The 20,906-nt window shown below is 46.7% G+C and overlaps 2 protein-coding genes across 5 annotated transcripts in view; one reads left to right on the top strand and one right to left on the bottom strand.

Moving 5' to 3' along the window:
* The window catches only part of THSD1 (thrombospondin type 1 domain containing 1), a 29,970-nt gene extending 25,307 nt beyond the window's left edge, over window positions 1-4,663 (top strand). For both annotated transcript variants that reach the window (XM_054185646.1, XM_054185638.1), the window contains exon 5: window positions 145-4,663. In XM_054185646.1, coding sequence (XP_054041621.1) covers window positions 145-1,520 — 1,376 coding nt within the window. In that variant the 3' untranslated portion in view covers window positions 1,521-4,663. The remainder of the gene's footprint in view (window positions 1-144) is intronic.
* A 27-nt stretch (window positions 4,664-4,690) lies between these two features.
* On the bottom strand, window positions 4,691-16,167 carry LOC128902502 (fibrinogen-like protein 1). Of its 3 annotated transcripts, none has more exons than XM_054185660.1 (9): window positions 16,032-16,167; window positions 15,682-15,885; window positions 14,290-14,371; window positions 12,719-12,929; window positions 11,458-11,617; window positions 9,808-9,905; window positions 9,641-9,729; window positions 7,558-7,748; window positions 4,691-6,511 (listed from the first exon to the last, which is right to left on the bottom strand). In XM_054185660.1, exons 3-9 carry the CDS (start codon window positions 14,359-14,361, stop codon window positions 6,322-6,324), a joined length of 1,011 nt encoding a protein of 336 aa, XP_054041635.1. In that variant the 5' UTR covers window positions 14,362-14,371; window positions 15,682-15,885; window positions 16,032-16,167; the 3' UTR covers window positions 4,691-6,321. The 3 variants fall into 3 exon arrangements, 2 of the variants coding, with proteins under 2 accessions (XP_054041635.1, XP_054041642.1); XM_054185667.1 differs by lacking the exon at window positions 16,032-16,167 and adding an exon at window positions 15,886-16,019 and having other exon boundaries at window positions 15,682-15,740; XR_008463820.1 differs by lacking the exon at window positions 16,032-16,167 and adding an exon at window positions 7,373-7,478 and having other exon boundaries at window positions 6,380-6,511; window positions 15,682-16,024.
* Between the last annotated feature and the right edge of the window lie 4,739 nt (window positions 16,168-20,906).

Genomic DNA, 20,906 nt, shown 5'->3' with positions numbered 1-20,906 from the left:
TAAGTCATCTAAAATAAGCAAATTTTAACTTCCTGTACTGTATTAACTGGTTATTTTTTCCTTGTAGTTAAGTATCCATCCTAAAATACCAAAACACTGATTATGGTACAACTCTGACAGACCTGTGTGCTCTTTTTGTTACAGCTATCAAGCCTCCCACCCCACCTTCTGTCCAGCCAGGAGAGGACGAGAAAGCAAATAATATAGTCACCATCACGGGTATCTCCTTATGCTTGTTCATCATCTTTGCCACCGTTCTTATCACCCTCTGGAGGAAGCTCTGCAGAGCTCAGAAGTGCAGCACCGCTGTCCGCCGAAACTCCGTCCATTCCCCGGGCTTCCGCAAAAACTCCGACGAAGAGAACATTTGCCAAGGAAACAAGCAGCGGGACAGCTTCGCTGAAGGAGGGGATGCCCCTGTTAACATTCCTCTGACCTACAGGCGAAGCCTCCAATTTGCCCAAGAAGATGATGCCTCTGGAAGTGAGAACTTTCAGCCAAATGCCCAAAAAATAATCCCTCCAATCTTCAGCTACCGCCTGGCACAGCAGCAGCTGAAAGAGATGAAGAAGAAAGGCCTGACTGAGACCACCAAGGTGTACCACGTCTCTCAGAATCCCCTCACAGACACTGTTGTTGGTGCCACCACGATGCTTCCCCTGAGTGGTGAAAACCAAGAGGAGGCAACAGCAAACAAATTTAGGATCAAATCTCCATTTCTGGACCAGCCAGTCAGTCAGCCCAAATTCCTGGGAGAAGGCTCTCATGCTAGGCTGGATTTTCCATTCTCACAGGCCAATCCTGCAATGAGCCCTACCCAAACCTTGGTAAGAAGAGCTCATTTCAAGCACCAGGATAACAGAGGGGACTTGCCCGAGAGGGGCTCTCACAGAAATCCGCAGTTTAGAAGAACAGCCAGTTTCCATGAAACTAAAAAGGCCAGGCCTTTCAGAGAGAGAAGCATGTCCACCCTCACCCCCCGACAGACTCCCCTCTACAACTCCAGGACCAGGACGTGGGACCAGGGTTTGGAGGACAGGACGCGGCCAAAATCAAGAAGCGCTAATCCCACTTGTGAAAAGCTGGATCAGCCCCACAGCACTGTGCCGGGGTGTGAACCGCAGGGCCACGGCGCAAAGGGCCACCACAGGGCAGGTCCCCCGGTGAAGAAGCTGGACCTGATCACCGACCGCCAGCCTGCCGGTCAGGAGAAGGCTGCTGAGAAGCATGAGACCAGCCGAAGTAAGAGGGGCCCTTCACCGAACCCCAGAGGTGCATGGCGGAAGGAAACAGGCTCAGCTGGCAAAGATAATTCCCAGAGAGGCCTGAGTGTAAGCCCTGCCCAGTACCGAAGGGACAAGTGCCAGAGCTTCCCCTTGGACCCTGAGTTTGCCTTTTACGATAATACTACTTTTGGCTTAACAGAGGCAGAGCAGCAGATGATCGACCTCCCTGGGTATTTTGGCTCAAATGAAGAGGATGAAACAAGTACTTTAAGCATTGAGAAGCTGGTGATCTGAGTGACTCATGGCAGCCCTGCAGGAGGGGCCTGCGCAGGAGAGGATCTGCAGAATCTCTTGGCTTCTGGTGGAAGGAGCAGCGGGAATCGTGTTCCCTCCACACAGAGCAGAAGGGAATAGTGCCCTAAGTCTGGCTTGTGGGAACACATTCCTTTCTAATTACCGGAAAGTGCTTCCGTATCATTATTTTTTGTATGTATGTGTGTACAATAAACACAAAATACCTTGGGAAAGCACTTGTTAGTGAAGGCGTGATGCAGGAATAGCCAATGGATTTTATTGCATAAATCGGTCACGTTTTGTGCATCATACATGGTGAATGCCACTGATTTAGCCTTTCTAACCTTGTGGACTGTGTACTAGTAGATTATGATGTCCTAAAGCATCCATTGTCCAATATCCTCAAGCATCTGTCCTAATTAGTGAATCATTTCCCATTTAGAAAACACAAATCTCAAGTTGTGAGCAGCTTTCTTCGTTTTTCTGGTAGTCGTTATTGAACTGCGTTGATTCGTCATAGTTGCTCAAATTAAGTCTTATGCTGGTGTTTCTTTTAGCTGGTTGCATGAAAGTGCAAACAATTGACGCTGAGTACTTGGAGTGAATTTAAAATTGCGGGGGCATTTTTCATCCTTCAAGACTTTGATATTTTCTTTCTGCTGATATTTATACCAACACAACAGTAATGTACAAATATTTGCAGGAAACGAGTAGAAAAGGGCATGCTGCTGGGAGGGCAAAGAAAATGGATGATCAGATTTTATTCCTCACAGAAATGTTACTGCAGCATTTAACCACCTGGAAAAGGCAGTGAGAGAACTGTTGAATCACCCAACCTTTCCATAATAAGCTTTGCCTTTATTAAACGTTTTTTTTTTAAATGTAAATAGACAATAATTCTACTACAGCAAGCTCAAAATAAATTATGAACAAAACCAACAAGCAACAAATTTATTTGATGAATACCTGTTTTGCGAACAAAAAGAAAAAAATAAAATGGCTTGACAACATCTGGTGATTCCCAGAGAATCTTAATGGTGAAGTACAAAAGTTAACCTTTTTTTGTTGTGTCGGGCTTTAAAACCAGAGATCACAAATTGGCAATTACACACTGCTGCAAGTGTTCAGAGCTGGGTTGAAACCCCAGTTAACAACAAGAGACAGAGCTCGAGCCAGCGAGAATGAGTCAGAGACTTTGCTTGGCATTTGTTAGGATAACCGTCTCTTCGGGGAACTTGCGAAGACCAGGGGAATGCTCTTGGGCAAGAAAAGAGGAGCTGCTGCCTGCAGAGGCTGGAGTGAGAGAAGGTAGGTTCGGGCAGAGACTGTCAGTCTTCAAACAGCTCTTCCATAAGGATCCCAGCCCCACGTGCCCTTTAACCCGCCTTGTGGGTGTGAAGGAAAAACGAGCCTGTGCTCAGTTCTTTGCCAGTAGGATGCTATTGTTCTCAAAACTGGCTTTCTGAGCAGAAAAATAGATTTCCCAATCCCACGCTTTTTTTTTTTTCTCCAACAATAATTGTAAAGGGAGAGCAGCATCGCGGTGCGTTAGCCAGTTACCGATGGCGCCCCACTGAAGTGTCCAAAGCGTGCGCAGGTAACTTGACAGGCGCACAGCGGGAGGGCTTGCTGTGGCAGCCTTGGAGGAGCCAGATGCTCGGCATTTGCCCACCAGAGCCAAACCCCGCCATTTGCCCGGCCTTTTTGATGGGTGACATTTTGCAGCTGCCGCTGGAGCACCGGACCGATGCGCCGGGTGACGTGAGCTCCCTCTTTCCCGGGAGCTGCACCAGCACGCCGCGTTGTCGGCGTTCAGCCCTTCGGCCCAGTGCAGCGCAGCGTTCGTTCGTACCAGCTGTGCATAAACTGTCAGCTTGAAATGCTGCTTAAAGCTTTTGAGAACATGTCCACACTTGAGAACCAATGCAAGGCTAATCAAATGTAACGAGTCTTTAAATTGACTTAAATGAGCTGGAAATCACACCTTTGAAGCAGTTGTTGCTCGGGTTACTTACAGGCTTGTGCGAGGGTAAACGCTGTGTGGAGCGCGTTCGCCCTGAAGCAGTGATCTGTCAGCGTTAGACCCGCAGTGCTACAATATCTGTTTGCGGTTTTGGTGAGCCTCTCAGCACGGGAGAACCTGGAGAAATGGGAGATCAAATGTACAGCGCAGCGACGTTCAGCGCACATTTCGCTAACCTTCAGTGGGAGTGATTGGAGCGTGGCGGTAGCCCTCAGATCAAATACGTACTCTGCTAGTGGGATTTTACCCTGCTCATTAAGTTAAGGAGGGTTCTAAAACATTTCCTGGGGTTTGCTGGGGGGGGGTTGGGGGGGTTGCAAAGCCCTATGACCCCCGCTTCTCTGAGGGGGTTCCCTGCGTTGCAGGAGGGCAGGGGAGGGGGAGCCTTGCTCTAAGCCAGACCCTGCTTCCTGCGGCCCTGTCTCAGTGTCAGGCTACGTTCAGAACAGCTGCTGTGATGCATTAGATAGATAGACTTAATTACATCTAAGACAGCAAGCCAGACCTCTTCCCTCCCAGCTTGTGAGATCTTGCCCCCTTCTTCTTTCTCAGAGAGAGGAAAAAACCCCACTAACTTCCGGATGCTGGCTGAAGTCCAACTGTAATGCCCACCTCTCCATAGTGACACAGGGCAAAACAGGCTCCGTACTCTGGACTTTTGATCAGTCACTGCTCACCCGCTGGGGAACTGGGCTGGGTAGCACTTGTCTAAGCTCTGATGACTTTGTCTTCTGCTTGTTACTCCATTTTCAGATGGGTTGTTGGCTGCTCAATGAACTGTCAAATCAATAATGCTGGCCCTTCGGTGCGGTAGTTGATTTCCAGCATGCAGAGTTGAGCATCACCGGTCTCATCTTTACCCTGCTTCCCTAGCCCTCTACTGAAGAGTGGCGTTGAGTATCATCTGCCTTGACAAAAATGGTCCTTCCTGCCCTCAGCACTGCATCAGCAGCCACGTGGTTCTAACACGTGCACAGTGAGCCCTTATGTTCACGACACGCAGTTACAACCTTGCACTAAGATTTTACCATAGTAAAATCCAGAAGTAGTGCTCAGAAAGGAAATAGTACATGCTGGCTGTTTGCAGCCCTTTCTCCCCAAGGGCAACCTCATTTCGAGATGTAGGTGCAAGTTTCATTCCACACGGGTACGGGCCAACACTTGGGACGAGGGCAGAGCCTTGCCAGGGCACAGGCTTCAGGAGCACGGCTCCCTGGACTGCTGGCCCGTTGCACTCCGGTGTTCACGTTTGCGGTTGCTGGGATGTCTGGAAAGAAGTGAGAAGAGGATTCGCTGGGATGTTTGGGAAGAAGTGAGAACAAGGTTCACCTGTTGACAAAGCAGAGGAACCAAACCAAATTTTACACTGAATGTTCACATGTCTCTGCATTGTCTCCAGGCCAGCTTGAGCCATGGAAATGAAACTGACCTTGCAGACCCTCTACACTACCCAGGACAGCAGGCGCAAAAGCACAAGGGCCAACACCAAAAGAACGAAATTCTCATATTATGAGCTTTCTCAAGATTTTCGCTTGTATTTCTGTTCACGTTCCTACTGTTGAAAACCAGATACAAGATTTTAAGTCCTACTCAGATGGTTTTATTACACGCTTTATGGATATATAAAACAGATTACAATATGTATGAATCTAAAAGCAAATATGTGGAAAAGAACTGCCAGTTTAAAAAAGTTATTGTCATTCAGAAAAAAAAAATAGGCTCATTCTACAACATGGTAGTTAAATGATTTGCATCAAGCTGATATTACTGTTCATTTTTAACTGTTGTTATTAACAACGTGTGGAAAATAAATTCTCACTATTCCACTTCTTTCGGTCTTTTGTGTTGCTCTTTTGTTTCAGTCCGATGAGACGACAAAAGCCGTGTGCCTTATGGTTCAGTCTCTTTCCACTTTCTCATTCCCCTTCATGAACTCAAAGTCATCTGGTAAATTACATGAGAATGTACAAATGAATCATGACTGTGTTTTATGAACTCCTAAGAATATCTGTGCTCATCTTAAATTTAGTAAAATCTGACTAATTTTAATCTGGGGCTTAAGTCTGGTCAGCTGCATTGTCTTTGTCTGCAGTAATGTATCGTGCTCTGCTATAGAACTGGATCTGCAGTGGGAAGCTGTTGGCAATGAAACCCAGTGTCCACCCTGTCCGTGTTGTGGCGGTTTACTTTGAAGTAGCCTTAGTCTGGATGCACGTTAGTGGCTGGAGCACGTCCATCCACTGGTTTGGTTTCACGCACGCCAGGAACGTTCTGCAGCTGAAGTGTGGCAACTGGGGACCGTTGCGAAAGTTGCTTATAAACATTCTCCTGATGCAGAGCAAAGCACTAACGACGGCACACCAGATGAAGTCCAGTTCCCCAGCACCTTGTTGTTTCTATTCTTACGTTGTCATAACTGAAGCACTGGTGGTTAAAATCAAGATGAGAAAGATTTAGCCCTTGAAGAGTACAGAAAGCTAAAAGAACACGCTTGATCATTCAAGGTCCAGAGAACTTTACATAAACACTCTCCAATGCAGTCCTGAAAATTACTGAAAAAGAAAACTAGTTATTCCATGACTGAGATCCATATGTTTTCCATTAAATTTTTGGCTGGCTGTGCTCACACAACTTGCGACATTAGCTTCAGCTAGTAGAAACAGGTGCAACTCCAGTTATCACAGTGCAGGTTTGGCAATTGGCAGCAGCAGAGGGCTGGCTATTAGCTTGCACAATTCCTGTCAGCCCGTGCTTTTTTTCTTTCCAAAGCAGCAGGTTTCAGCTGCCCTGACTGTTCTCACCGTCTCCACTCTCGCTGTCAACAAAGAAGGGAGCCCTGATTTTCATGGCTGAGTATTTTAGCGAGTACCACATCCCGTGCCACGTAGACCAAACTATGCCGTTGTCGTGGGATCCATTGTATCTTCCTGTTCTGTAGTACCATCCATTGAGGTTTACGGCATGGCACCTTGTAACGAGAGATTTGGTTTAGCGTGGGAAGACATTGCGTCATTACAGTGAAGTACAGTTTTCACACAGCATACATTTAGAAATACCAGGGTGGGATTCATTGACAGGTTCAGACACGTAGCTATATCTGTACTGAACTGGTTATCTAAAGTCCTCCTATAGCCTGTGGAGATCTAGTTAGTGCATTTAGTGGAACCCAGAGAAGCATGTGGGTCATCCTGAAATAGACACCTACGCTGGTCAGATAATTCAACCTGTTGACTCCTTCAAGTGTATTAACTAGGGACATGATTCAGTTGCCTAAACAGAGGGGCGTAGTGCCATTTGGTAGGCTTTAGCTTGAGAGTAGGCAGCTACATATTGACACCAAAAATGCAGATGTCTTTTAATCAAGTTGAATCCCAGTATTGAGGTATGTTTTTGTAGCTCTACTCTGAAATTTGAATACAAATTTCAATTTGTATGTGATGAGGACTTGGTCAAAGAAGAGGCTCATCCTACACTAAATCAGAGAAAAACAGCGCGGTGTGTCCACGCTCCCAGGGCTGGTGAACCTGAGTCCCTATCTGTTGATGTGTGGGGTATGCCCAATTAGCAAATGTACCATCAGGACCATTAAGGGGCAGCTCACCACCTAGATGTGCTCCACAACAGGGAGCACACACTTCACCTTGCAGTGGCTACAGTTGTTTTAATTGTTTTACTTCCTAGCATATAACCCAAAACACTTGAAGGAATTTTAATTTGCCTCTTTTCCTTCCAGGTCTTTCCCCCCGCCCCGTGCATTTATTCTGACCCATTTTCTTAAAAATGATGCAGCTTACCTGTGGCGCAGTTTCTTAAAATGAACACAACTTACCTGCTTTGCTTCATAATGAAAAGAAGCAGGTTGCTTTCCTTTGAGGATCTGTAGGTCTTAGATCTGCCTGTGCGAGGTGGCATGAGCACACAGCAACCTCCAGCTGCTGTGAAGCAGACAAGTCCTCTCAGCCGTACAGCCACCCACACCCTGTGCCTCCGAAAGGAATCAACTGTTTTCCATACCTGTTAAACCACCAGCCGCCCTTGTTCTCTAACGCACAGTTGCCTGCCAGGAATCGATCGTGGTCCTTGTCAGATGTGGTGAACTGCATCCCTCTGTGAGAGGCTGACCACTGATCTTCAAAATTGCTCCCACCAGACAGAGCGTCGCCAGCATTACCAGAATAGGTGCCAATCCATAACCTGTAATTGTCCTGCAAGAACACGTGAAACACGGCTTTGATATCGGCTCTTTCTGCCCTTCCTCCCATTTTTGAGATCAAATTTGCTCTGACCATTGTATCCACTGTCAAAGGCATGACTGTTGAAGTCAAGGGTGACTTTTGTCCCCATGCTTTAATGACCCTAGTGTAAATCATTGCAGGATTTAAACTTCCAGAAGGGATTGCTAATTATTGCTGCTGCTACAAAGGGCTTCAGGTTTTATTGTCTTTCAATAACAGTTTGATAAACTATCCAAGAAGCTGGAATGCTCTTCCTGGCTCATCAGGAACAACTTGGCAGGAAACTGTGCCAAGTAGTTGCCATCATGAACTCATCAGTTGTTCAGCTAGAAGAACTCCTGGAGGAATTTTGCTCCTGCAAGAGCTAATAGCCATTTCATTTCTAGCTAAATGGCCATGTCCTGGTAGGAATACTTAGAAGAATAGTTCCGTTGTGCGCAGCTAACAGCTCTAGGAGACATTTGATATTAGATGGATGATTACTGTGTCCAGTTCTGGGCTCCCCGGTTCAAGAAGGACAGGGAACTGCTGGAAAGGGTGCAGCAGAGAGCTACAAAGATGATTAGGGGACTGGAACACCTCTCTTATGAAGAAAGACTGAGGGATTTGGGTCTCTTCAGTCTGGAAAAAAGACGTCTGAGGGGTGACCTTATCAACACTTATAAATACTTAAAGGGTGGGTGTCAGGAGGATGGGGCCAGGCTCTTTTCAGTGGTGCCCGGGGACAGGACAAGAGGTAATGGGCACAAACTTGAACATAGGAAGTTCCACCTCAACATGAGGAGGAACTTCTTTACTCTGAGGGTGGCAGAGCACTGGAACAGGCTGCCCAGAGAGGTGGTGGAGTCTCCAACTCTGGAGACATTCAAAACCCACCTGGACGTGTTCCTGTGTAACCTGCTCTAGGTGACCCTGCTCCGGCAGGGGGGTTGGACTAGATGATCTCCAGAGGTCCCTTCCAACCCTATGATTCTATGATTACTTTTCTTGGTGTGAGCTTCTTCGGCCTGTTATCATATTCCACTTTTATTTATGAAAAATAGAAGTAAGGCATTAAATCAAGCTGTTAAAACTTTTAATAAGAAAGCTCTAATTGCAAACCGAACAAAATGCATACATTTCTGGAGCAGTGATGGAGTTGGAACTAGGACTGGTCCATGCAATGGAACGCAAGTCCTTGGGTATTCGGGCTACTTACAGTTGTTGTGCAGAGAGGCAAGCCTGCGGAGCTGCACCTGCATTGAGCAGGAGACTCTCCAAAGCCAGAACGCAAACATGAAAATACAGGGATTTTCTGTCCTTGGGCTTTCACTACTAAGTGTAGTGCTGTAAGTGCCTCTATTAAAGACAAGAACTTACGACTGCTCTTCCAAAGCTTTGATTAGAGTTCACTGCTTAGAGGGGGTTTGTTTTGGTGGTTGCGGTTTATGTGACAGCCTGAAGCACTCTCCTAGGAAGCAGGAGAACAGGGCTCAGTTTCCCTGCAGAGGTTCAAACCCTTATCTCCTCCCTCACGGAAGACCTTTTTAACCATGAGGCCGGAGGCAAACGCACATGGGAACCCCTGTGCCCTGCAGCAAAGAGCTGCCCTCCATACAGCAGCAGAGTTAGCAAGAGAGCATGTGAGACCTGTCACCCGGTGTCTTGGGCACTCAGCCGTTTTGAGGAAGAAGTCACAGACTCCCGTCCCTGCTCCCAGGCCTGTTCGTCAGTCAGCCAAACCAGGAATCCCAGGGAACCAGAGCAGATAAGTTTTGCAGAGCTGTAATTACAACCCTGATACTGAAGTCTGATTGCTGCACATGCAGATGCTCCACCCTCACAGATAAAACAGGTAAATGGCCACTTGCTCCACGTCTTACCTGCTCATTCGCAAGCTGGAAATTTTCATAGACTGCATAACGTCTTTCCCCATGCCAGTCCATCAGGTCAATCTTTAATGAGCTCTCTCCTAAACACAAAGCGGTGTTAAATGAACTATCATCTCATGCGAATTGGAAAGAAATCTGTGAAGGGAAAATACTTGCACCTCTAGCAAGCAGGTCATAGATGTGGTCGTTGCCCAGCCAGTATTCATCGTTCTTGCCCTGGAATTTCCCAAATCCCAGTTTGTAATCATCCCATTTCCTGCAGTGAGATGCAAACATCAGTTTCAGCATGTGAGGGAATTAGAGAGTTAGTGACACTTAGCTAGTAAAACTTCAGCTGTATCTCTAGACATTGTTTTCTAAAAGTATGTGATTCGTTGCAAGCTGAGCTGACATTTGTCACTCTGCCTTAGAAGTAAATACAACTCACAGCTTCCTTCTTTGCCTGCTAAATCTGCGCTCACACGAATATTGGGACCAAACCTTCAAACTGCCAGATGCAGTGCTCGCAGAATGAGGTTGTCAGTCAGATGGGAAGGGAAAGCAGCAGCTGTCATATTGGTTTTCAGCAAAGTGTCTGATACTGTTCTTCAGCAAGTGGTAATTCAAATGCACTCCTGGCTGGAAATTAATGTTGAGTCTAAAATACGCTATAATCTTGGATGCCTGATGTGGTACAGTGAAGAATCAGAAACTGAATAGAAGCTGCAAACAAACGTTTCCAGATGAAATTAAAAGGAAAATATCTGGGTCTGCTTTGTGCTCCTGTTTCATTTAAATCTATTTTTGATTCATTGACGACTCTCACCTCTGCTTTTTTGCAGAATCCCTGTTCAGATGTGGCAACTTGTCCTTCAAAGACATGTACTTACTTTTCATCAGGCTTCATCTTTCTAAGACAACTCTCCTGCTGCTACTTTCTTCTCATCATCTCATTCTCTTAAAATCTCCTCTGTTATTTATGTATTATCTTTGATGTTCACATAGACTTCCTGTGTATCATCCGTTGCAGTTTTACTAACCCCGTGTTTATTGTCTCTCTCATGTTGTTGTTAAGGATGTTAATCCTGCCTGACCTACAGACTAGTCAATGCTCCTCTCCAGGATGTTTTTCCTTCACCTGTGCTGCGAGTGGAACTACCATGGCTAGATAGCTACCACTGTCTGGGCACGCCAGCTTAGAGCCAGTTGAGGTAGCTTTGCAGTGGACTGCACGTACTATAAGAGACACTAGACATGCCCTAAAAGTGTGTGTGCTGTGATAGTGAATTAATCTACATGGGGATGCTGCTTCTTTATGGCGCTACCACAGCATCTCTCCTCCTGGAGATTTCCAGGTAAAAGTCACCTCTCTGGGATTTTGCATAGAGAAAGGACAATCTGGACCGGTGGTTTGGCATCTTTTTGAACGATCTGAATAAAGAAATAAATGTTACACCATGCCGAACATAATTCTTGATATGAGAATAGATAATATGTTCAACAGGTCTCAGTCTATGTGCTGGCAGCAGATACCTGCCAATTAGGAGTCTTTGACAGTCTCCAGTAATGATAGAACAAATATGCACGCATTTACACACTTACTCAAATGCAGAGAAGCCATGGAAAAGGTGCTATAGGTCCATTTTGAAAATGGCCTCCCGCTACCAATATGCGCCACCAGATTGTCCCAATGCAAAGAATTATCATCACTAAAATATAGTCTTGCATATCCTGCTTCTCAAATTCTGGGTTTTGCCAGGCAGCAGGAATGGGGGTGGGAGCTGGAGGCCTGACTGCGAGCCCTGTTGGTGCAACCACAACGCACCCACCTGTTGAAATTCTCCTTGCCGTTGCTCCGCCGTTGAATGACGGTCCACCCTCCGCCATCAGACATGTCACAGTATGCCAGGAAAGGCTCCCGGTCCGCTCTGGGCCTGATCCGGTAGTAGCCGTTTTTGGTCTCCTTCCGATTGTACACAGCAGAGCAATCTAGGCAGAAAAACATTGGTTTGTTAAACAGGAGGGAAAACGAAGCAAAGAAAAGACATCACCGAGAGGCTGTATGGGACAAGGACACTTGGCCAGCCTGTGTACAGCTCTGCAAGCCCTGCAAGGCCAAAGCACGTGGTTCAGTGAGGCAGTAGCAATGCTGGTTTCCAAACTGCTGGGCCTGATGAAGAGCGTCAAGGCTTGAGAGCCTTTACAGCCATGCCCTCTGAGGGACTAATTCCCAAATCTTCAGTGAGATACAGGACTGCTGCAGCTCAGGCTGGGGCTATAGCATGGGAGTAACACAGGAGGACCAGGACTGGCTCTGTCAGCAAGATCATCTGCAGGGAAGCCAGTTTCCATGTGGAAGGTAACCTCAGCTGTACTTCAGACTGGATTGGGGCCCAAAATTTCTAAAATAAGAGGCTGAGCTCCTGTGAGCAGCTCTACCAGGGCTGTATCAGGAAAGTGAGCGCCTTTAAGGACCTCAGAGCTTCACACTTTCAATGTAATGACCATGAAGGATGAAATCTTGGCCACAGGCCACAATTCCAGCTATGACAGTGTTCTCAAAGTGACACCAAGGAACAGAGCATGCATGCCTGCTACTGTGCCACAGAAGTGATAGAGGAGCAAAGGAACAGAGAGGCTGGGCTCCTCCAAACAGGTTTCAGTGCCCACAGCTGAACCAGGCACTCTGGGCTCCCCTAAGTCACTCAGGGGAAAAGGGCTCTTCAAGAGCAAGACCCATCTCTTCCTACAGCAGATGTAAGTAGGTCTGATGGAAAACAGCTGAGAGGTGCCTGTTCTCGCTGCACCAGAGTCCCAGGTGAGATGCCCAGTTGCAGGTGTCTGCGTTGTACCTGGGTGGTAGCTGCCTAAAGCTGGCCAGCTGACTCCGGCCACAGGGGATGTCTGCTGGTAACGGGGCTACCAGTCTGCCTTTCTTCTTCCCACGTATCTGACTGCATTTTAAAACACAGTCCACTTTAAAAATTCTGAAACTTTTAGCAGAAATAAAATACAACACATGGGACACTGCAGGGAGAAATAAACATTTTGGCAAGCTGAAATTTCCACATACACTACTGCAAACCGTACCTTGATCGTAGACTATCAAATTTCCACTGGTTGTGGGTAAAAGCGTCTCATGCTGCATGCTCCTGTTGGCTGCGAACAGCCCACTTTTTGTTCTGTGGTAAGTGTTCTCCAGGATGTCCTTCAGTTGCAGTTCATATAAGTAAAGCAAGTCTTGAAGATGTTTTAACCTTTGTCTTAATTTATTGTTGTCTAGGAGGCAGATATCTTCTTCCTATAGAGAAAATAAAACAAAAAAACCCCCACACTTCAGTCAGTGGTAAGAACAGAGAGGCTGATAGAGATGGAGTATCTGTCTTCTCTTAATCCTAACATTTCACACTGCCTCTGTAGATTAAGATGATTCAATCGTGGTCTCTCCCTAAAATACACGAATCTTGCACAGCTTGGGCTGTTGAGTTGAACCCAGTTGGAAAAGGGTTTTCTACAATGACCTTTCCACTGCTCAGAACATCCCAGAATATGATCAGATACGCAGAAAATTACTTTGGACAAATATAATTCAGCTCGACTCCCTTTTAATGAACTTAAAGGTGAGCGTTTGCAGACTATGAAACTAGTCAGTGTAGTAAGAGGGGGAAAAAACAGCTCTTGCACTGCAGCCAGGCCAAGCGAGGTTCCAGAAATATCTTCTTGTAAAACTGGAAGATAAAAGAGCTGATATTTGGTGCAAATCAGTGGAAAACAGCGAGCCTACTGGCATCAGTGGAGTAACTTCGGAGCTGCATTACTGGAACAAAGACCAGAAAGTTGCCCAAACTGGCTGGGATAAACATTTTTACTAACAATTTAGTCTGTAGCTGGTGTTACTCCATTAAAAATGTAACAAAACAGAGCAAAATCTCTTCCAAGACAACCAAGCAAACCCGTGCAACAAGAATCACTGGCTCTGAGCAAGCTGGCTTGGGTGATACCAGGTCAGGACCAGTTCTAGGCACAAGCAAAACAAGCAGTTGCCCAGGACAGCAGACTGCTGAGCATGCTTAAATGTGGCCTCCCAGCTGCCTCTTCCTCTCCTAGGCCTGTTGGTTTTCCTCCATAGAGGAGGAATTCCAGGCTGGAAGCACACAGGGACCTGCTGCAGACAGCCCCCAGCTCGCCAAACTCTACTTGCCAAGATCTGTACCTCCTTGGCATAATCCAGAAGTAATTTTCTCATCAGACGAGTACAGATTGGCTCAGACTATGCCTACCTCCTCTTCCCCTTCCCATTCTTTAAATCACAATGCATAAAAAGAAGGCAGTTTTCCCTGGGGGAATGGAGTGGAGCATTTCTTCACTAGCCGTAAAATCTACTTTTTCTTTTCTTTAAAGGGTTTTTTTTGTTGTTGTTTTCAATTCTTGTCAATGTCAGTCCAGCCACCCAGAGAGCTGCACAGCCCCTAATGCTGTGAAAACCCTATATTATGAGGACAGCAAGAATGACCTTCCTTTAGCTGCAGACACCTTTCTGCTCCGCTCTCGCAGGCCCATGTCCTTTTGTGGGGGGAGCACTTATCTCTACATCACTGGGAATGATAAACCATTGACATGCCGTAGAGAGATTGTACAGACATTAGCTAAAAGATACGCACCGAAAATCTGGGTGCAGCTGAGCCGAAGCTGACCAGAAGGAGCAGCAGCAACCAGAGCATCATCACACTCATTTCTTACCACCTGAAAAGAAGCATTGACAGGCTGCACTGGAAGTTTCTTTAGTTCCTCTCACAACTTAATCCCCCCTCACAATCATATTTCATTCCCCAGAAAATGCTGCAGAATTTGTTAAGGTTGCTTGAAACTGCAGACCGGACAAAATCAGGGAAAAGATGCATGTTAGGGAGAAGCTGGGGCACCAGTGCAGTGTGCTGACAGGGGGACCGCGGTTTGGGTCCAAGCTCCTGCTTCCCTGGAGAAATAAATACCCGTCGTGACTCTCCAGCAGCCTCTGCCCCTTATCCCAAGTGCCCATGCAGATGGGAAGTTACTCAACAATAATGCCTCCTTGGAGGGTTCCTTGCCAAACTGGCTGGCCAAAACCACACAGTCATCCTGTCCAAACTCCCCAGAGTTAAGAGGAATTTTGCCTCCTGGTTGAGCGAGCACAGGCATTGCCTCTCCTCGGTCCCTGGAGCGGTCTGTTGGGATGGGATTACCTTGGAGCCCAAGGGCAAAAGTCGCCCATGGGACAGAGTGGGCATGGGAGAGTTTTTGCTTGGATTTCAGTGGAAGAGATCTCTGCTGCCCACCTGCGCCAGCACACAGATGGGGCTTTGGTTGGAGAGTCTCAGCTAGAAAAAACACTAAGTGAGCACTACTGGGAACGCACAGCTGAACATCAGCACAGTACAAATTGTTCGCAGTGTGCTTGTATGCTGCTTTAAAGAAAAAAAAATCAGAAAGAATTAAAAAAATCTGAAAAATAGGCTAAAACCAACTCCCCTGCTTCACATCTGGAAGTGCTGCAGAAACTTGGCTTCCCAGCTCTACACTGTCAGCGACGTGCTTTGTTTCAGCAAGGGCTCTATGAGCTTCCCCGTGGTGGCTGATGCCAGGGCCGCTTCCGGAGACGGCAAAGCCGCTGGCGACAGGGGAGCCATCTGCCGAGCCGGGCAGGCAGGGCCCAAAGCAAGCCGAGAGAAGCAGCCCCCTGTGGAAGTCACCGATAAAAGATGTCATGCAGACGGGTGCCCTGGCAATGTGGCATTTTTTCATCTCGTGAGTGAAGAGCTCAGTATTACAGCAGGGAACCCCCGCAGCCCGTGATGGCTGGTGCTGCCCATTCCCACCACCCCGCAGCAGCCGTGCCAGTGGCTGCAGCACCGGTGCTGAGGTCAGGATCAGGCCCCATAGCATGTGGGCGGAGGCAAAAAGCTAACAGGAAGGATGGGTTTGAGCGATGGCTCCTGAAAACCAGAGAGTGCAGATCGTAGGGAAAGAAAGCAACTTCATCTACGTCTTTATCAACATGTATCAAATGCACATACCTGTAACTCGCCTTTCCTTCAGACCTCCTCCTGATAAGATTATCTCCCTTGGAAGTCAACTGCAAAAGAAAGTATCATAAACCTGGCTGCGTTTCTAGAGGCTGATGAGATTTTCCTCTCCAGATGGCCCACATCAAGGGCGCAGACGAAGAACATTTCATACGACTAGGCAGTTCCACAGAAAAGACGCTTGCAGTTCCTCACCTGAAAGAGTTACCCAAACTCCGGTTTATCTGTTGTTACCCAACACTCATCCTGCTGCTTCCCAGTCAGGATAAATGACAGTCAGGTTTCTACCAGCGGTGCTCTCCCAAGGAGAGGGGCTCTGCTGGTTGTGCACCATTACCCACCTTATTTGAGTAGGAACTGAGGCTGACTTTTAGTGTTTATATGAATCACTCAGACTAATGCTCCCTGCGGGAGTTTTATCTCATGTTTAATACAGCCAGGCTCATTTCAGTAAGTCCTGCAAGGTGGAAATAACGCAGCTTTTCCGTTCAGCATTCCTTTTCCTGTTTTATCTGGTTTATATGTAAAAGCACAGCACAGCTGTAACACCAAAGGAGCTGCAAATCTGAAGCAAGAAGCGAACACAAGGGTATTAAGCAAGATTCGCTATTAAACTGAAATCTCAGGAGGTTTGCAGTTGTGTAACTCTCCTTTGAGCTGGATGATTAGATTTGCTAGTTAACACAAACAAGGACATTTGTGGAAGAGAGAAAAAAACACCCAAACAAACAGATGGGTGCCTCCCTTTGCATTATGGCCAAGGAATTACAGATGATTTTTAAGAAAACAGCAGGAATGTTCCATTTTACATCTAGAGGATAGACCATGGGGCAAAAAGACAAGGCATATAAGCCCATCGTAAACTTCTGCATTACTCTCCACCATCTACCAGCCATTACCAATTATAATGATGCTGTTTATTTCTTAAAAACTGCATTCCTCTTCTCCTGCAAGAACCGCTGACCCATTTCACTGCCAAAGGATTATGTAAATGGAGCTTTTCTTCTCACTTGTTCTCTACCCCCAGTTTTAGGCTGGTTTTGGAAGCTGTGAAATTAGATGAGTGAAACATCTCCTCTCCTTCTCAGTAAGTACTTGGCCCTTTCTTCCGCCCCTTTGTCCAGCGGCTGCAGCTAGTGGTGGGGTGCTCGGGTACCACACTCCCGAGCACAGGGGAGCTGCATGCCATCCCCTGGGGTGTTCACCCACAGCAGCCTCGTCCTTAACCGGAGCCAGTGCTTGAGACGCTGCACACGAATTCATGCTCTTCCCTTAATGGCAAACAACCTCCTTGACCTCCCGATCCTGGGTGGGATTGACAACGGGCCTGGGTCTGCGGTGGCAGTGTTGGAGTCATGCTGTGACTGACAGGAAGCCTCAGGCCGCACGTCTCTAATTCCTGCTGTCCTGCTGTCCCTGGAGAGGAGAGGGTGGTGGAGCTGCAGTCCCAGTGGGACTCACATGTGTATATTATGTGACTGCAACTTTGCAGGAGCAGGACTCAAAGCCAAACTCTCCTTCAGAGACCCCTCAAACGCCTCTCAGAGCCAAGACATTTGGAGCACTCTCATGCTCTCTCGAGGACTCCACCAGTGTTAGCCTCACCACTGTCTGCATGTGAAAAACCCGGCCGGCTGGAACGTGTTCCATGCATACTTGCTTCACGATGAACTTGTTTTCCCAGGCTAGATGAAGCTTTAGGAATATCTGAAGCACAAGAGAGGATTTTCCATGAGCTTGACTTCACGTGAGGTGGGTCTAGCAGGAGGGTGTGTTCATGTACTGCTCCACTGGCCCGGAGCTAAAATAATCAAGTCATCGTAAAGAACACGGACACTGTGTGATCACCAGTGTTGTTTCCTCACAGATGTTGAAGTCCCTAGGCAATGGGATTGTAAATGCTCCTCTTTTTTTTTTTTTCCTTTTCCTGGAATACACATGCTTCACACATATTCTGCAGTGCAAATCCCTGCTTATTTTCTTGGAAGGAGATCAAATTCCCTCTTCTTAAGATACTCAGTGATCTTGTCAGCAAATAATAACAGTTTCATTAACTAAAAACTTCCCCACCCTGCTCTCCTCCACCCTCCTTCCAGCAAAAGTACGTAGGTGCTGAATAACAGTCATAAAAAACTATTATTCACATATTAAATGCACAGCCAGCGCAGCAAGAATGCAAACTGGTGGATAAACAAGAATGAAGAGGGTGGCTCTGGGACAGCTCTTGGTATTCCTGCAGTCACGGGGCACTGGGCTCCCCCAGAAAGAACAGCTTGGGATGAAGACATGAAGGTGACACCCAACGGACCTTCACTCCCCCAAAGCCCAATGGAACATCACTGCAGCTCAAAGACTGTGGTGGCCTCTCAAAACTCTCCCAAAACCAGTTCCTCGATGATTGCTTGTTCTTAAAGGGGGGAGGAAAGAAACGAGGCGGACTGCTTCAGACTCCAAAGGAGGTACAGAGACCTGAGGTTTTCACAGCAAGAGTCTGGGTGCCTAGCTGTGCCCTAGGAAAATTCAGAGTAGTCTAGAGCCAGCACAAAGCAAAACAGCTCGTTTGCACTGAATCCAGGTGCTTTATGCATTTGCCATTATATTTATACTCCTCTATCACATCCCACCTTCCATGAACATCCTGCTCCCCGGGAGAGACTGTGGACCAGGCTCCTTTGCAGGCACTGCAGGTGTGGAGGTACCAGGGGCCTCCATGTGTGAACTGCTGTACATCTTCTGTAGGAATCTGGTCTGCTGGGTTTTTTAAAACAAAGTTAATGTCTGAGATCTGGAACAAATTTTTTATTATTTTTTTTTAAATCTAACAATAAAGGGTTTCATATAAAGCAAGATAAATTTAAAAGATCCAGATGACATCAGCTGCCATAGTTTCAATCTACGAAATAACCGAAACCAGCATATGCGCATTAAAGGTCTGTGGTTTGTTAGCAAGGAGTAACCACAGAAATCTGTGTACAAAGAAGGAGTAATGGTGGCAGACCATGAAACATGCTAGATCTAAATGTTTTGATAACGTTCAAAGAGCAAAGGCATAATTCAGTCTAACTAATGAGTCTGCATGCAACTTATGAGTATCTAATGGGTTGACACAACAAACGTAATTAGTTTATAAGTTCCTGAGGGCAAGCACAGGTCCGAGCGGATCTCACTTACATCAGGAATGGCTGTACCAAAGGGAATTAGTCACAAGGCCAGAGGGAGTATGTGAATTATCTGCATGATCTTCTACCTACCTCAGGTCAGAGAACTCCTCTGACCTAATTCACTCCCATTTGAAGTAGAGCACCTCTTTGAGAAAAAGACATTTTGGTGTAAAAAATTCAGCGTTTGAAGAACCAGCCACAGACCTTAGCATGCTCTTCCACTGCTTAATTACCCACGTTGTTAATTATTATTGGTTTTTGTCCTGAGTCTGAATGTTCCAAGTCTCATCCTGCAGCTTTTTAATCTCGTGCCTTACTCTGCGAAGGGGAAGAGCCCTCTGCTGCCAAATGTCTTTTCCCCTGTTTATGGCTAGGTCCAAGTACCTACAAGCTGTGTGCCTGCCCCTGCCTGGGAACCTGAACCCCGGGAGCTGCCTTGGCTGCGGGTGTGAGTGCTGGGGGAAAGTCATGGAGCAAGGGGTGGCATGGAACTTGTCCCGGGCAAGGCTGGGCACCACAGTAAGTGCACCAGTGGGTAGGGGACTCGGCTGGCATAGGGAGGGAGGAAGGGCAAGAGCAAGTTCTGCTCCTGGGATGATTTCATTGAGGGTTGTTTAATACAGACCACGTACACAGAGGTGAGAAAAGCTATGGGTGGTGTATGGTGGGGTGTGGTGGAGACAAGTTGAGGGGGCTCCGGGGACTGCAATACTCCTCTGCCTATTTTTGGAATCCTGATCCACCCTAGGCAGGGGCAAGCAGCAGAGTTACATGGCCAGGGGCAGAACTGCAGGGGGAATTCCAGGGGGAATCTGTGCAGCACAACAGAGAGGTACCCAATCAATTTAACTTGCCTATAGGATTAGGCAGCTGCTGAACAAGTCCTAATTTAAGTCTGTTTACACCCCTTTTAGGGCACCTTTCCACATCCAGTCCTGACCAACTGTGATTATGTCACTTCTTAACTTTTCTTTTAGAAGACAGACAGCTTTGAGCTCCCCAGCCCAGGTGCGATGAGGTGCACTTCACAGCCTTTTACTCACATCATGGTTCTTCCCTCTTTGTTCTGGAGTTGTGCTTACCAGGGCTGGAAAGCTGAGAACAGGCAGAAGGCAAGTAAAGATCTCAAGCAATGTTTCCAACCCAATATCTTTCCTTTTTGTGGATCCAAGGATCTTGTTATTCCTTTTGCCACAGAGCCACATGCCACAATTACCTGTGGCTGGCTACTCCCCTATACCACTACCCCAGGATTTTTCAGTTACCTGTTTTCATACTGCAGTCGTTGATAATCCAAGTCTGACTTGCCACGGTGCTATCCCCTGCAGTCAGGATGATTGTGATTTGCAACACATGAGAAGCTAGTCCAGAAATGCTTGCAAGCTTTTTGACATACACACACATACCCCATGCAGGTGGCAAGTGCCTCACAGGGACAGTCAGTGGGACTGTAAGTAGACCAAGGATTTTTTTTAGTGATGTTGCATGGTCCTTCAGGTACCGAGGGCTGAAAAGCACCATCCTGAGGTTCTTTGTTCTGAGATTGACAGTGGATGTATGGAAATGCACGTTGCTCACTCATCTGCACTTGCCAGATGTTACAATTCACTCAGTGCTAGGTGGCCATCCTTCTGTCCAACCTCTTTTCCAACCTCTGTGTCAGCTGCAAACTTCAGCAGTAGAGTTTTTATCCGGGGCATGGTTTAAAACAAAACAACACAACATTAAACAGCATAAGACAGCACCCAGTCCCTGCAGAACCTCTCTGTAAAGGAATTACTTAAGCATGGTTCTCCTGTTAGTTATTTTAAGACTAGTGTGTTGGGTTTTCACCAATGTGAACCAGATTGAATTTATATTTTTCTACCTTTTTAATCAAATGTGATTTTCTAGCCAGGCAGTTGCTCACAGAAGCAACAAAGCACTTTTATTTTATCAGTAAAACTTGTAATCTTGTTTTAGAAATATAAATTATTTTGACAGGAATTATTTTCCCTAATCCCATGTTGATTGGCGGCTATTATTATTATTATTTTTATTATTATTATTAAGCTT

Source organism: Rissa tridactyla, chromosome 1 (assembly GCF_028500815.1).
Source record: "Rissa tridactyla isolate bRisTri1 chromosome 1, bRisTri1.patW.cur.20221130, whole genome shotgun sequence".
Classification (NCBI taxonomy): Eukaryota; Metazoa; Chordata; class Aves; order Charadriiformes; family Laridae; genus Rissa; species Rissa tridactyla.
The sequence above is the reverse complement of the archived record's forward strand: the minus strand, read 5'-3'. Positions and strand labels throughout refer to the sequence as shown.